This window comes from Ctenopharyngodon idella, chromosome 10 (genome assembly GCF_019924925.1).
Source record: "Ctenopharyngodon idella isolate HZGC_01 chromosome 10, HZGC01, whole genome shotgun sequence".
In the NCBI taxonomy this organism is placed as follows: domain Eukaryota; kingdom Metazoa; phylum Chordata; class Actinopteri; order Cypriniformes; family Xenocyprididae; genus Ctenopharyngodon; species Ctenopharyngodon idella.
The window spans coordinates 47,666,612-47,681,798 of record NC_067229.1 but is presented as its reverse complement, the minus strand read 5'-3'; the positions used below and the strand labels follow the sequence as shown (position 1 = coordinate 47,681,798).

The window sequence follows — 15,187 nt, the reverse complement described above, 5'->3', positions numbered from 1 at the left end:
ATGTGTCAGTGAAAGTTCTCATAAAGTCTTCACACCATGATGGTGTGAGGTGTGAAAGTGTCACTTTATTTGCATATGGAGCTGAAGCTATTGAGAGTAACATTCTCCATAACTCTAAACTGCCGGCTCAAACTCCACCCTGTGAACTCCCAGCCGTGATGACACCTACAGCAGCTCACAATAACGTCACTTAGTCATCTGGGCTGGTGTATGTAGCACAAATCTTCAGCAAATCCTCCACAGTGATTCACACAATGAAACAAATATTTAACTGCTTACGCAAGCGTACACAATCTTTGGATTCAATTACTTGAATTGTGATTTTCCACCAACAGTATTGCAATTCCCAAATTTCTTTCTCTGAATCAGATGACGTACAATGAAATGCAAACAAACTATTTTTAAGTCCACAAAGGTGCATGAGAAGGTCTGTTCCTCTGTAATATGATTGTGCGTGATGGAGGTGTGGTTTGCAGATAGGAGGAGCTACAAAAGCCTGTTAATGTTTCTCTGGCTGTGAGGAAGTCGCCACCTCTCCTCTCCTCTGCTCATCAGTGAAGCTTCTAGAGGAGCTTGATATTTCATAACCACGCACCAGCTGTTATTCAGAGTGTTTGCTGAAGGTAAGCCAACTCCATTTGTATGATGCATACTCTGTTTGTCCTTCTCAAGTTTTACATTTGTCTTGCTGTAGTTTCTGATGAAGTTTAAACACTGCAGCTGAAGCAACAGTCTTGTCTCACTGAACTTCCCTTATTTAAGTGGTCTTTGCAAAACTAGCTGGTGGGAGACGTGCAGTCTGCTCACGCACACTCATGTCTACGGGGCACTTTTTATTACCCTTGTTCTCCAAAAAGGGGTGTGTGAAAAAAGGATTTCCAGGAAGGAAACCATATCTGCTTTAGCAGAAGGGATTGTAAAGGAAAAGCAGAATGTGTGGAATGTTGAATGTAACCGTTTGTGTTTAAATATACCTTTTGAGAAGCTTTCACAAGAGATTCAAGGTCATTTCTTTCTTTGAAGCAAACATTTCATTGTAGGGGGAGAAAATGAGAGAGGTCTCTTAGGAGCAAGAATTTTTTTTTTTTTTTGTCATTTGATACTTGACAATACAAGTATGGCTTTTCTTGAAACTGAGCTCTTTTGTTCTTTTGTTGCAGATGAAACTTGTCTAAATGGAGTATAATTTGCATGTGTATAGTTGTAAACACTAGACTTTCAGCCTACAGGCAGCTTGAAAATAGTGAATGATGTTGTCGCAACATGCCTTCATTCTTGCATTAGCTATTTTGTGGGCAAATGCAAACTGTCAAATGCACCAAACTGAAGGTGCATCTCAAAGTAGAGGTTGAGTTTATGATGCGTGCAGTTTACAGCATGAGTCATCATATGCTAATTAGTTATTCCGAGTCATTGAGGATAGAAAATGCGCTCACTTTGAGATGAGCACACCGAATAAAACATGCAAGAAGCAGAAACGTCCAATTCCTACTCAATTGGTCAGGCTGCTGAAAAAAACCCCAAAACAGATTGCGTTTGCACTTTGGTGCTGTTAGTGGAACAGAAATAAAACTTGCAACAGATATTTTTTTTTATCTAATTATGCATGTCTATAATGACTTCTCGATGTTCATTATTTGAATGCACATGCCTCCATACTTGTTTTCAGCACTGGCTGTTTTGTGGCAAACGTAAACTGTCAAATGCACCAAAATAAATGTGCAATATGCATCACAAAGAAGAGTTTATGATGTACACAGTTTACATGAGTAGGGCCCTATGAAATCCGTTTTATTTTTTCCCAAATTCTGTTTTAATTTTTCTGGATTCCATTTTTTGAATTAAATTTTAGTAATCAAAAAGCATGTCTAATTAATTGAAACAATGAAACTTATCCAATTTACCAACAATTTATTAAAAGTTTAACAAAAAAATACATTTTTTTAATTTTTAGTTTTAATTTTACCAAATTCTTTTTTCTGTTTTAACTTTTCTGGATTCCATTTTAATGGTTTAATTACATTTTAATAATCAAAAAGCATGTCTAATTAATTGAATTCTTAAAAACAACAACATTTATCAATTTAAAAAAAATATATATTTTCTTTTTTTCAGAAATTCTGTTCCGTATTTTATTTTTTTCGGCAATCAAATGAACACATACCATTTAATTTATCTTTTAATCATGAAATTAAACTTTTTTGTCAAACATGTGCTGCACAACAGAGCTTTACTGTTCAAATTAAAACATGGAAGAAAAACTGAGATTAGATAGTTTTAATAATTTATTATTAAATTAATTTATCTAAATTCTACTGTACAACACTAATATGTTTCTGTCAAGTTATATCGAACTTTTATTTTGACGGGTTGCCGAAAGCTTTGAGTTTCTCTGTGTTAATGACGATAGTTTTCTCAAACGAAGTGGTTAAATGCTGACGAAGTGACTTTCAGAGCGGCTCTGGAGATGAATTTCGTGCGTTCATTTCCTCATATAGTTAGGCGACAGAGAATGAAAACACCGCGAGCGTCGCACGTGCTTCAGTGTGCGTGCGTACGTGCATGCATGCGCGCGCGTGTTTGTGTTAGGTAAATGGAACCGCGCTTCCGCGTCATTCATTTCAGAGGCACACAGACATGCAGGATTCAAATTTAAATAGTCTATTTGCGGTTTAATATTCACGGACACTAGTCTATATCGCGATTTAAGTGTACTGACCTGATTTGACAAATTCCGTGACATTCCGCATTATATACTAAATTCCGTTTTTATGACTGGATTCCGCGATACCGTCCGCGTTTTCCGCATTGCGGAAATCATAGGGCCCTACATGAGTCATGTACTAAAGAGTTATTCAGGGTCATTTAGCAAATGCGCTCACTTTGAAGTGAGTGTGCTAAATAAAACATGCAAGAACACTCTTAAAAATGGTCCAAAAGGTGGTTTTACAGCAATGCCATAGAAGAACCATTTTGGGTTGCCCAAAGAACCTTTTTTTTTTTTTGTTAGTGTGAAAAATATTTTACCTTTTTCCACTATAAAGAACCTTTTGTGGAATAGGAAGGTTTCATGGATGTTAAAGGTTCTTCATAGAACCATCCGTGCAGATAAAGAACCTTTATTTTTAAAGGTGCAGTAAGTGTTTTCTGAGAAACACTGTTGAAGGAGGATTGAGCTGAGCAGCACAACACACTTGTAGCCAATCAGCAGTAGGGGGCGTGTCCACTCATGATGGGAGAGAAGATAGAGTGGGCCAATCAGCAGTAGGGGGCGTGTCCACTTATGATGGGGGAGGAGAGAGAGTGAGCAAGAAGGGGATTTGAAGACTGTAGAACAGGGTTGCCCAACCCTGTTCCTGGAGATCTACCTTCCTGCAGAGTTCAGCTCCAGCCCTGCTCAACACACCTGTCTGTAATTATCAAGTGCTCCTGGAGATCTTAATTAGCTGATTCAGGTTTTATCAGGGTTGGAGCTAAACTTTGCAGAAAGGTAGTTCTCCAGCAACAGGGTTGGGCACCGCTGCTGTAGAAAGAGAGATTGCTGAGAGACATTACAAAAGAGAAAAGCTCAGAGGAATATCACTGGAAAAAAGAAAGGGTATGATCTTTGCTTCGCTTCAGCTATGATAAAGAGACATCCACTCTTGCATTGCGTGTTCATGCATTTTGGTGGCGGAGCATTGAACAGAGGGGTGTGTTTGTTTGGGTTAATTTCAAATATCATCGTTTTTATCATTTGTACTCATTTATTTTGTGCCATTTTTTGAGCAAACATTTCAAACTAAAAGTTTTCAAACAAGTTTCAAACAATTTTGCAGGTGTTAGAATACAAAAAGAGAATATATATATATATATATATACACACACAGACACACAGATAAATATATATATATATATATTTATATATATATATATACGGTTTGAAACGCATGTGATTCTCAGATTAATTGCTAAGTTTAACAACGTGTTTTAGGTCCTGTCAGTTTAAACATTCAAGTGATTTTAAACCATTCTAGCACAAGAAGACGTGAAAGAGAACTCAGTTGGGACCTCGCACGCTGTTTTCACGCAGACAGCATCTGAACAACGAATTCCGTTCTCTTCCGCGTCTGTTTGTGCTTGAATGGACTCGCAAAATAATGTCAAAATGCCTGTCTTGATGAGTATCCTCACAAACACACATTGCTTTCCACAGATGGGAGAACAAGATCCAAGTGACAGGCTGAAAGGGGACCAGCCAAAAGAGCTGAAGGAAAACGGCATGGGAAGTTTCTCCCAGTTCTCCTCAAGCGTACGCGCCATGGTGCGCATTCGCCAGAAGTACCAGGCCATGAAGAAACGGCGTCTGGAGATGCCGCAGGTCATCATTTCTCCACGGTCCACCAGCCCAAAGTATTTCACATTTGAAAATGTTGACGAGACTCTAAACAGAAAACCCACTTCCCCACGCAAGCGAAAGAAAAAGAGGAAGGTCATGTATCCGAACAGCAATTTGAGAGCTGTACCCACAAAAAAGAGCAGCCGTGCAAAGAACTGCCTGTACTTGTTGTGCATCATCGTCTTTCTACAGGTTTACAACGCCATCGAGAACTTGGACGACCACGTGCTCAAATATGATCTAGATGGTCTGGAGAAGACCCTTAAAAGGGAAGTGTTTGGCCAACATGAAGTGACGGAGCGCCTTCTGGGTCATTTACATGATTATTTGTCAACTTATGTACACAATAAACCTTTGGTGTTGTCGCTTCACGGACCTACTGGAGTTGGGAAGAGCCACGTTGGCCGATTACTGGCTCAGCATTTCCGCTCAGTTGTTGGAGAGGAGCTGGTGATGCAGTACTTTGTGCTGCACCATTGCCCAACAGACGACGATATCCCAAAATGCACCAAATCTCTGGACTCTAACATCTCGGAAATGGTCACACAAGCTGAGGAAGTGGAGAAGATACCGGTCTTCATCTTCGATGAAGTGGAACACATGCCCAGGGAGTTGCTGGACACGTTGCGAGACTTGATTCATCCCCAAAACAACAATGAATACTTAAATGCCATCTACATCCTCATCAGTAACCTGGGACATGAAGATATCACCAAGTTTGTCCTTCACAACTCCAGCGTCGCCGTCTTAGGCCGTCTGAGCTTGAGTCAGGAGCTGACGCCTTGGTTACACAGTTACCTTCAAAGATACCACATGCTATTTTTGGAAGCAGAGTTCCTGCCCTTTATGCTTTTGGAGAAGAGCCACGTAATGGATTGTTTTTTTGAAGAGATGTCCAGGGAAGGATTCTACCCGGATCGATCACATGTAGAAAGACTTGCGGAAGAACTATCATACTATATAGTTGGCGAACGGGAGTTTTCTCACACCGGATGCAGGCAGGTTGTGGCAAAAGTGAACCTTCTCTGAAACCAAATCTGCCGTGCAGATGGGCAACGTGAGGGAAAAGTTATTGGTTGGACTTTGAGATTTCATTTTATTGTACATTCAACATTTTGTTCTTTGTGAAAAAACTTTTGTTGTTCATACACTACTGGTCAAAAGTTTGGGGCCGGTATTTAATGTTTTGAAAGAAGTCTCTTATGCTCACTAGTACTGCATTTATGTGATTAAAAATGCAGTAAAACAGTAATATTGTGAAATAGTATTTCAATTTAAAATAACTGTTTTTTATTTAAATATATTTTATAATGTAATTTATTCCTGTGATGGCAAAGCTGAATGTGTGCTGCTTCATACTTTTGTGGAAACTGTGGAAAAAAATAAAATGCAAACCGTGATACGTTGGATATCGTCAGGATTCTTTGATGAAAGTTCAAATGAACAGCATTTATTTGAAACAGAAATGATTAAAAGTATTAATTTCTTTTAAAAGAAAAACAAAAAACTGACCCCAAACTTTTGAACTGTGGTGTATTTTTCCTTATACATTTACTGTGAATTAGGTCCTCGAAACAAGCACAACTCTAAATAACACAAACAACACAACATTTTTCTTTGTTTATTAGAATTTATTTTCCACTGGAAAAATGAGGTACAAAGACCAAGATAATTGTATAATTAGTGTATGTATATATATATATATATATATAGTACCCATCAAAAGTGGACACATTACTATTTTTGATCAAAAATACAGAAAAACAGCAATATTGTGAAATATTTTTACAATTTAAAATAAAGCCCTGGGTATACTTTGTTTTTTTACGCGCACAGTCTATGATGTTTATTACATTAAGTGCACAAACAAAATGCTTGAAATATAAAATGAATGCCTTTGTATTGCATAATAAAACAAACTGGAAACAGATGTTGGAAACAAAAAACATACCTAATATAATATAAGCTAAGCTAGCAGGCTAATCGGGTAGACGTATGCCATGCTAGTACAAAAGCTACAAAAAAAACCAGTAAGAACGAGATATGCTTTATTTCAAAACCTATAGCTTCAGTTATATACTAGTATATATGAATCATGTAATTTAAAAGACATTAAAGGTCATTATAACACATTTTAAATGATATAAATCATAACGTGACTTTTGCAGGAATTATAATCAGGCGCTAAAAATACTACCCATTAAAAGTCTGTTGAACCAATGGGATCACTTGGGGTCCTGAAGGAGACCCGATTCCTGGGGGGACTCGATTTCCTGGGGGGAGATTTGCGTCACACGCACTGTACGCTGATCAATGCATACGCGTAAAAAGTTAACTATACTTTGGGCTTAATGGTTTTCTATTTTATTATACTTTAAAATATAATTTATTTCTGTGATACAAAGCTGAATTTTGATTAGCCATTACTCCACCCTTTAGTGTCACATGATCCTTCAGAAGTCATTCTAATAGACTTTTGATCAAATAAATGCAGGCTTGATGAGCATAAAGGACTTCTTTCAAAAACATAGAAATGTGTCCAAACTTTTGTGCTATATATATATATATATATGTGTGGTAAAAGCAGTTGGTATGTACAACGCATTGATACCTGTACCCATAAAGTGCTTGATGATCAAATTGCTGTTTTGTACACCAGAACACATTTGAAGTGGGTTGCTAGCATGATTTTTCCCACAGTAAAGAGTTGCTTTCTAACCATCAATGAGTGTGTAAGATAAGAAAGTATTGCAAGCTCTAAAAATACACATGCTGTCTTGTCAGTTTCCTGTGAGCTGTCTACGCCTAAAGCTCTATAAGTGCGGCGTCACTCTAATGCTGCATCCTGAGAAATAATCTCAACTACCATCATGCATTTTCTGACCTTCAGTCAACAACGCAATAAAACAAATGTAAGTGCTTAGCATGCACTGACATCACCAGAGAAACACTCCAAATGTTTCTACCATGCTTGCAAATCTACCATTACTTGTGTATTTTGGTTTGCTGCAGGTGGTCTACAGTAAATATCCGACCATCGTTAAATAAATTTGCTGACCGGCAAATATTTCCCTTAGAAGGCCAGATCAGATCAGATCAGAATCACTCAACTCCCACAGACTTGCAAAAACCATCAACATGCCGCTAAGTGTTGTTAGTCATCAGGTGCTAGTGTGTGATGCAGGAGGGTTGTGAGGACTGGGTCTCTCGTCTTCAGTGTCTTTTGCACTACGGCAGCTACGCTTCCAGCTCAAAACCCAGTCCAACCTTGTGTCCGCCGGTGTTGAAGTTTTTTCCATCGATGAGAGCCGAGAGAGTGAGTTTCACCCCTTGACAATGAGAAAGAGAATATGAGACATTAAAGGGATAATAAATGTCTTAAACAACTTAAACGCTAGTGACAACAAGTATGAAATGAAATTAGTGTCCTGCATTTGCATACCATTTATGAAATATTGCTATTTTTAAGTGTTTTTTTTACTATTTTTTAGTGAAAATGTATGCAGTATGCAAAAATAAATGTTTTAAACAGTAGTATGCGACTATTTTTCACATGATCTCACTATGTTGCATGTTTAATTCAGTGAAACATAATCAATTTTAATTACATGTAATATTGTCTCAACTTCCAGCAGTATGATCAACTGATTAAAGGGGTCCTTGATTATGATTTCACTTTATTGATTTGTTAATGTGTAATGTTGCTGTTTGAGCATAAACAACATCTGCAAAGTTACGACGCTCAAAGTTCAATGCAAAGTGAGATATTTTCTTTTACAGAAATCGCTTTTTAAGGACTACAACAAACGACTGGTAGGGACTACAACGAGCTTCTTGCTGGGTTGGTGACATCACTAGCCTTAAAATTTACATAAACCCGCCCCCGAGAACATACAACAAAGGGCGTGAGGCCATGTTGGGCTGCTTTAGAGAAGAGGAAGAGTTGTTGTAGTAGAGTGTTGTTGCCGTCATTTTACGCCGGACTGCTTCACAAACGAGGGTCAATTCAACGCTAGATTTGCACAAAAGATTAACATGACGGCACATGCTAGTCGATGAGTTGAATCAACTCCACAGCAACTACATAAATTTATCCACTAACCATTCAGAAACGTCCAGTTTCATTCTAAAAGTTGTAAGTCTCTCCATCAGTTTTGACTCCGGTTTGAACAATGTAAGGCTGAACACCGTTACTGACAATTCTCATTTTGGCTGCGTGAGATTCTCCAGCTTTGTTGTTGTTGAGCAACCGAAGCGTGAGCTGTTAAAGCTCCGCCTTCTTCTGGAAAGGGGGCCGGGAGCAGCAGCTCATTTGCATTTAAAGGGACACACACAAAAAGGGCGTGTTTTTGCTCACACCCAAATAGGGGTAAATTTGACAAGCTATAATAAATGATCTGTGGGGTATTTTGAGCTGAAACTTCACAGACATGGCTCATTCTTCACACTGCATTGCACTGTGGCTGTATATTGAACATTTTGCCAAATGTCATCTGGGTATTTGGTGCATACAGAAAATTGACATACTGTGCCCAGTTTACATACTGCATACTGTAGAAATGTAGAAGAGATCATAAACAGTAATTATAACATGATTACCAGGTCGAAGACTCTGAGTGTAACCAACTCCAATCAGGCTGGAATTGTTCACTTTGGCCTGTTATAGAAAATAATGAATAATCATCGTCAGGTCAGTCATTCCAAGCTTTGAAAATGTAATATAGCTTCTACATTTTATTTAAAGGCAGATTTAGGCCTAAAGTACATGGATGCAGATGCTTCTAGCTTCACGTGTTGTTGTAGAATGTTAGAACGCAATTCATAATGCAACACACATGTGCATTTGCATTCTCCACTGCTATATGCAACGGAACCACACACTTGCAATGCACTGGCCAAGCGTTCATGTGTAAAGATTATTAACTTACAGACAACGAGGCATCTTTATCTAGCTGGTACTTTGCAGCAACTCCGAAGCGCGTGTTGTTGCTGCCGGCAGTCCAGGACAAAGTGACGGCCGTCTCCAGCTGATCATTCACCTTCTGATAGACCGATCCTCCGAACTCAGCTCCATCATTACTGCTGACACATGACACGGTTCATGCAATATATCTACAACATCCTTATATACTATCTATCTATCCACACACACTAGTTCAAAAGTTTTGAATAATTAAGATTCTGCTCATGAAGCCTGCAATTATTTGATGAAAAATACAGTAAAAACGGTAATATTGTGAAATATTATTACAATTTAAAATAACTGTTTTTTTAATGTAAATATATGTTAAAATGTAATTTATTCCTGTGATCAAAGCTGAATTATCAGCATCATTACTCCAGTCTTCAGTGTCACATGATCCTTCAGAAATCATTCTAATATGCTGATTTGCTGCTCAAGAAACATTTATGATTATTATCAATGTTGAAAACAGTTGTACTGCTTCATATTTTTTGTGGAAACTGATACACTTCCATTAAAAAAATGTGTTCAATAAATATTTTTATTCAGCAATGCTACATTAAATTGATCAAAAGTGACCATAAAGACATTTATATTGTTACAAAATATTTCTATTTCAAATAAATGCTGTTCTTTTGAACTTTATATTCATCAAAGAATCCTGAAAAAAATGTGTCATGGTTTCCACAAAAATACTAAGCAGCAAAAATGGTTTTCAACATTGATAATCAATCAAAAACATTAATAATTAATATTTCATAAACAGTGACACTGAAGACTGGAGTAATAATGCTGAAAATTCAGCATTCAAATTGTAATATTTCACTATATGTATGTGTATATATATATATAGTAATAATATTTCACTGTATTATTGACAATTGTCAATAAATCTGCTGTAGTGATCAGTATATGTCAGAAACATCAGTTTTCAAACCCCTAATCAGCTGTTTCTGTGTAGTTTTCCCTGATTCTTACACGTTGGTGTGAAGCTGGAAGTCTCCGGTCTTGTATCCCAGAGCGAAGTGATTTTGCACCAGTTTGGACTTGGCCGTGTCAAACGCCATCTGGTAGCCCGCGAGCCAGCCTTCATATCCCAGAACCGCTGAAGAGTGCACGACCGGACCCTCAAAATCAATGTCGCAGCTCATGTTGACAAAGTCACGCTTGTAGCCAGTCTTCAGTTTACCGCTCCTCTTACTAAAGAGAAAATCATACTGTCAAAGAACGAAATCATCAAACCGGCCTCGATGCGTCAGACGCTAACAACTCACCCTGTGTTTGGGACAAAAGATGTATCCAGGGCCACTTTCAACCCCTGCGCAAGCTGAGGAGACAACAAAAGATACAGGGTTCATAAGACAATGCGGTGAACATGATTTCACCAAGTACAACATTCCAATCAACCAGTCAGATTGGAGGGACAAGTTTACAGTTTATGTCAAGTTTAGGTTAAGCGCATCTACATCCATGTTATTCACCTATTATTTCCCTCTGATTTTAGGGATCAGTTATGGATAGGGTTAGGTTTAGGGATAGGATTACATTTTCAGATAGGAATGTTGTTCCAGGATCAACAATAGATGTAAATTCAGGAACATGTCTTAACTTGCACACCCTGCAAATGAACCATTTTAATCATATCCTATGCAGCTCCAAGAGGTCAAAGGTCATGACGAGAGTTTGCTCTACTGACCTGGTCTTCCACAGAGACTTCTGTACTGAGCATGTTGTCTGTGTTCCACTTCTGGTTCAAACTCAATCCCAGATCACTCATTTTATACTTGGTCTCCAAACTCCCGCCGGCTTTTCCCGTGTCCGTGTTGGCGGATCCAGATGTGTTGAACTCCTGCAGTTGAATTAGATTATTAGGAAAAAACATTTAGGCATGTATCTGTGACCATATGAGTATTAACTATAATTTGTATTTTTTATTGGTAAAGGTTACAAAAGTTCTAGACGGTTGCCCATTTATGTGCTGAGCATTACATATTGTTCTGATGCCTGACTCAGAAGTTTCCAAAGTTTGTAATTTCACTGCTGAAAACACACAAAATAGTATAGATGGACAACATTGGACATTATTCATTTAGTAAAATTATAGTTTTTATTTCTGATAAAATTAACATATAATTATCCTTATTCTGTAGTGAAATATATATGTGCTGTCAAACAATGAATTCATCCAAAATAAAAGTTTGTTTACATAATATGTGTGTGTACTGTGTATATTTATTATGTATATAGAAATACACACATGCATGTATATATTTAACAAAAATATATTATATTTATATATAAAATATTTATATTTATATATAATATAAATATGCATGTGTATTTCTATATACATAATAAATTGTTCATAATAACAATCATTTGACAGCACTAAATATATATATATATATATATTAATTAATATATATATATTAAAAAAATTATTTTAGTATTATTTATATATTATTATAATATTTAGTAATATTTTGAAATAAAATAATTTTTTCCATTTTCATTTTAAATTTAGTTGAAGTTTTACTAATTTAATATACTTACTAATTTCTATAGAATTAATTTTTCATTTCAGTTTAGCTTTAATTATTTTTACATTTTATTTCAGTTTTAGCAATCTTAGTAGTTCAACTCAAACTTACTTCTAATATATGTTTAAGTCTTTTAAGTTTATCTAATATTTATATTTTATTTTATTGAACCTTTTATCAATTACCAAAAGTAATTTTTAATCAGTTGTCAATAACCGACAACCCTGTAATTATCAGCTAAACGAATCGGTCAGAAAGTCTATATTGGTACAATATTAAAAACACATAAAATGAAGAATTAAGGCAGTAGACTTTTACACTGAAACATGTGAGCAGATGGTTCATGACTTTACTGGATGGCAGATGGCTGGTGATGTGGCAGAATTAGGTTTATTTCGAATGTGACCCAGAAACACAGGGCTGATGGGATGTGACTCGATTCAGAGTGATGTAGGTTGAGTAATCAGAAAGAAATAATTCAAAAAAGGAACTCACACGTGATCTGAAAATAGTTACCCACAGATAACTGACATCAAGATAAACACTCAAGCAGTTCCGTCTGTATGGTAAATGACGCGTCATGATGATGACCACATTAGACAAACTTGCCACATCACTCAAACGCTCCTACAATAATCTTACCATCTACATGCATTTCCCTAAATGGTGCATCAAAGACATAAAAATGACTATTAAGCATTATGGTAATGACATTTGCTTCATTGTCATGAGAATAATGTCACATTATAAAAAACCTAAATATCTTAAAAATACACTAAAGAAAATAATCAAAAAAACTAGTGCTATAAATTAACCAACAACTAACTCACCACTCCATTTTGAGATTTAGTCTTGAGGTCCAATTTAACAATCCCAAAACCTGCAAACAAAACAAACACATGAATTACTGTAGAATGCATCTTGTAAAGCAAAAGCATCTTTTGTGGGACGGAGTGAGTTTTCTTACCGTAACCCTTGCTGAAGATGTCCTTGGCTGCTTTTCCCAGGTCTGAGTATGCAGGAGGAACAGCCATTATATCTGATCTAAACCAGAGGGAAAATATAAGTGGATCTGAACAAAATACAATGTTGAAATGTCATGGTGTTGTGTCATCATGTCGTCGGTAAACGGCACAAATATAAAAAACAGGAGATCAAACGGCAGATAGAGCAAACCCACAAAACTGCATAATCAGTAACCAAACCCACAGTGTGAATGCAGTTAGTAGTAGTTGTTTATTTTCTAACCTTTTAAAACAACCTGTGCATGATTGCATTCTGACTTGCAACCCATTTAAAGGGGTCCTTGATTATGATTTGAATTTTTTAACTTTAGTTAGTGTGTAATGTTGCTGTTTGAGCATAAACAACATCTGCAAAGTTACGACGCTCAAAGTTCAATACAAACCCCATCCCCGAGAACACGCAACAAAGGGGGCGGGGCCATGTTGGGCTGCTTTAGAGAAGAGAAACATTTGTTGTAGTAGAGTGTTGTTGCCATGCCGTCATTTTACGCTGGACTGCTTCACAAACGAGGGTCAATTCAACACTGGATTTGCACAAAAGATTAACATGACGGCACATGCTAGTGGATGAGTTGAATCAACTCCACAGCAACTACATAAATTTATCCACTAACCATTCAGAAACTTCTAAAAGTCATAACTTCTTCTTGAGTCTCTCCATCAGTGTCGACTCCGGTTTGAACAATGTAAGACTGAACACCGTTACTGACAATCCTCATTTTGGCTGCGTGAGATTCTCCAGCTTTGTTGTTGTTGAGCGACCGAAGCGTGAGCTGTTAAAGCTCCGCCCTCTTCTGGAAAGGGGGCCGGGAGCAGCAGCTCATTTGCATTTAAAGGGACTCACACAAAAACGGCGTGTTTTTGCTCACACCCAAATAGGGACAAATTTGACAAGCTATAATAAATGATCTGTGGGGTATTTTGAGACACAGAGGCATTCTGGGGATACCAGAGACTTATATCACATCTTGTGGAAAGGGGTATTATAGGTCCTCTTTACTCTATAAACATATTAAAAACATAATTTTGAATTCTGAAAAATGGCAGTTTTGTACATTTCAGTCTGAATTATAAATAGATGCCAGTACTGTAATTAGCAAGGCAACCATAAAATTATACCTTGATTATATGCAAAAAACTTTGCCATCCAGTATTCTGACTCCTTCATACTGTGCATCTATCTGCTTTATTTACTTGATTACCAGTATGTATCATGCAGTTTTTTAATTGCAGTAGAAACAAACATGGCCTATAGGAAGCATTTTAGGGCATTAAACATGCTGTCTATGTAAGGTAGGCATATTTAGTGACATCGACATTGAAATGAGGAAGAGCAAAGCTGACTGCACAGGACATACATGTTGTAAATCAACTGAAACGCCTTCCTCTATTAGTAAAGTAACATTTGTGCATTGCTGACACATGAGAGGCAAAGAAAACCGCTCAGCATGTTTATGCATGAGGGGGCGTGGTCTCGAGCTTGATAATCTAATCAAGCATTTAAGACTTAATCATATGCAGAAAGCCTTGCACAGAGAGGGCACAAACGTCACATTTAATAATTATAAAGGATTTTTTTTTTTTTTAACATATACAACAGCACAAAACTACAAAGCTGACTAGGAAAAAGTGTTTTAGGGTGAGATTGTGTAAAGGAGCTGGTGTCTGTTTCTCATTAACTAACACATGCTGCTATAACAACAATACACACAACTAACTGGGTCAATAATATTAAAAGCTGCATGGTTTAAAGTTGTAATCTAGTTGAAAAACGGATGATAAATTCATACCGTGGATGTTGTTGTTGTTGCTGTTTAAGTGTCCTGTGTTTCAGATTTGACACTAACAGCTACAGGACAAAGTGAAGGAGACAAACTGCGCATGCGCACTGGCGTCACAGAAAAGATTTCCAAATAAAAGTCCTCAGTAAAGCCTAAAAAAGTGATGCTTTTTTAACACAAATAAAATGAAAAGTTTAGTGTAGCCTTAATTACAACCGAACTACAATAAATTATAGCATATAGTAACTATTTTGACAGAAAGTTTAGTCACCATGATTAAGTTTTGAAGGGGTTTGAACTGCTTGGTTTGGAGTTTTTGCATGCTGTCATTTGCCATGTTTATTGTTATTCTCGTGTACTCACGCATTAAAGCTCCAAATGAAGGCAAATGAGAGAAAGCAGAAGTTGTAGTTTACAGTTAAAATGAATGGCCATAGACAACACTGCTCCATTATTACACACACGAGCGCGCGTGCACACACACACCTACACACCTACAC

The 15,187-nt window shown here is 37.0% G+C and overlaps 2 protein-coding genes across 2 annotated transcripts; one reads left to right on the top strand and one right to left on the bottom strand.

Moving 5' to 3' along the window:
* The first annotated feature begins 456 nt into the window (after positions 1 to 456).
* On the top strand, positions 457 to 7,912 carry tor4aa (torsin family 4, member Aa). Its single transcript, XM_051909847.1, has 2 exons — positions 457 to 623; positions 4,196 to 7,912. The coding sequence occupies exon 2, from the start codon at positions 4,196 to 4,198 to the stop codon at positions 5,405 to 5,407; it is 1,212 nt and encodes a 403-aa protein (XP_051765807.1). The 5' UTR covers positions 457 to 623; the 3' UTR covers positions 5,408 to 7,912.
* On the bottom strand, positions 5,984 to 14,820 carry zgc:56235 (Voltage-dependent anion-selective channel protein 2-like). Its single transcript, XM_051909848.1, has 9 exons — positions 14,697 to 14,820; positions 12,849 to 12,925; positions 12,712 to 12,761; positions 11,038 to 11,190; positions 10,616 to 10,668; positions 10,320 to 10,541; positions 9,307 to 9,457; positions 8,978 to 9,035; positions 5,984 to 7,707 (listed from the first exon to the last, which is right to left on the bottom strand). Exons 2-9 carry the CDS (start codon positions 12,913 to 12,915, stop codon positions 7,616 to 7,618), a joined length of 846 nt encoding a protein of 281 aa, XP_051765808.1. The 5' UTR covers positions 12,916 to 12,925; positions 14,697 to 14,820; the 3' UTR covers positions 5,984 to 7,615.
* Positions 14,821 to 15,187: the final 367 nt, after the last annotated feature.

Coding starts and splice junctions, on each gene's coding strand:
- zgc:56235 (XM_051909848.1), bottom strand. CDS start 12,915: ATGGCTGTTCCTCCTGCATACTCAGACCTGGGAAAAGCAGCCAAGGAC. Junction 12,762..12,848: donor CATCTTCAGCAAGGGTTACG/GTAAGAAAACTC, acceptor TTTTGTTTGCAG/GTTTTGGGATTGTTAAATTG. Junction 10,669..11,037: donor AAGTCTCTGTGGAAGACCAG/GTCAGTAGAGCA, acceptor TTGTCTCCTCAG/CTTGCGCAGGGGTTGAAAGT.
- tor4aa (XM_051909847.1), top strand. CDS start 4,196: ATGGGAGAACAAGATCCAAGTGACAGGCTGAAAGGGGACCAGCCAAAA.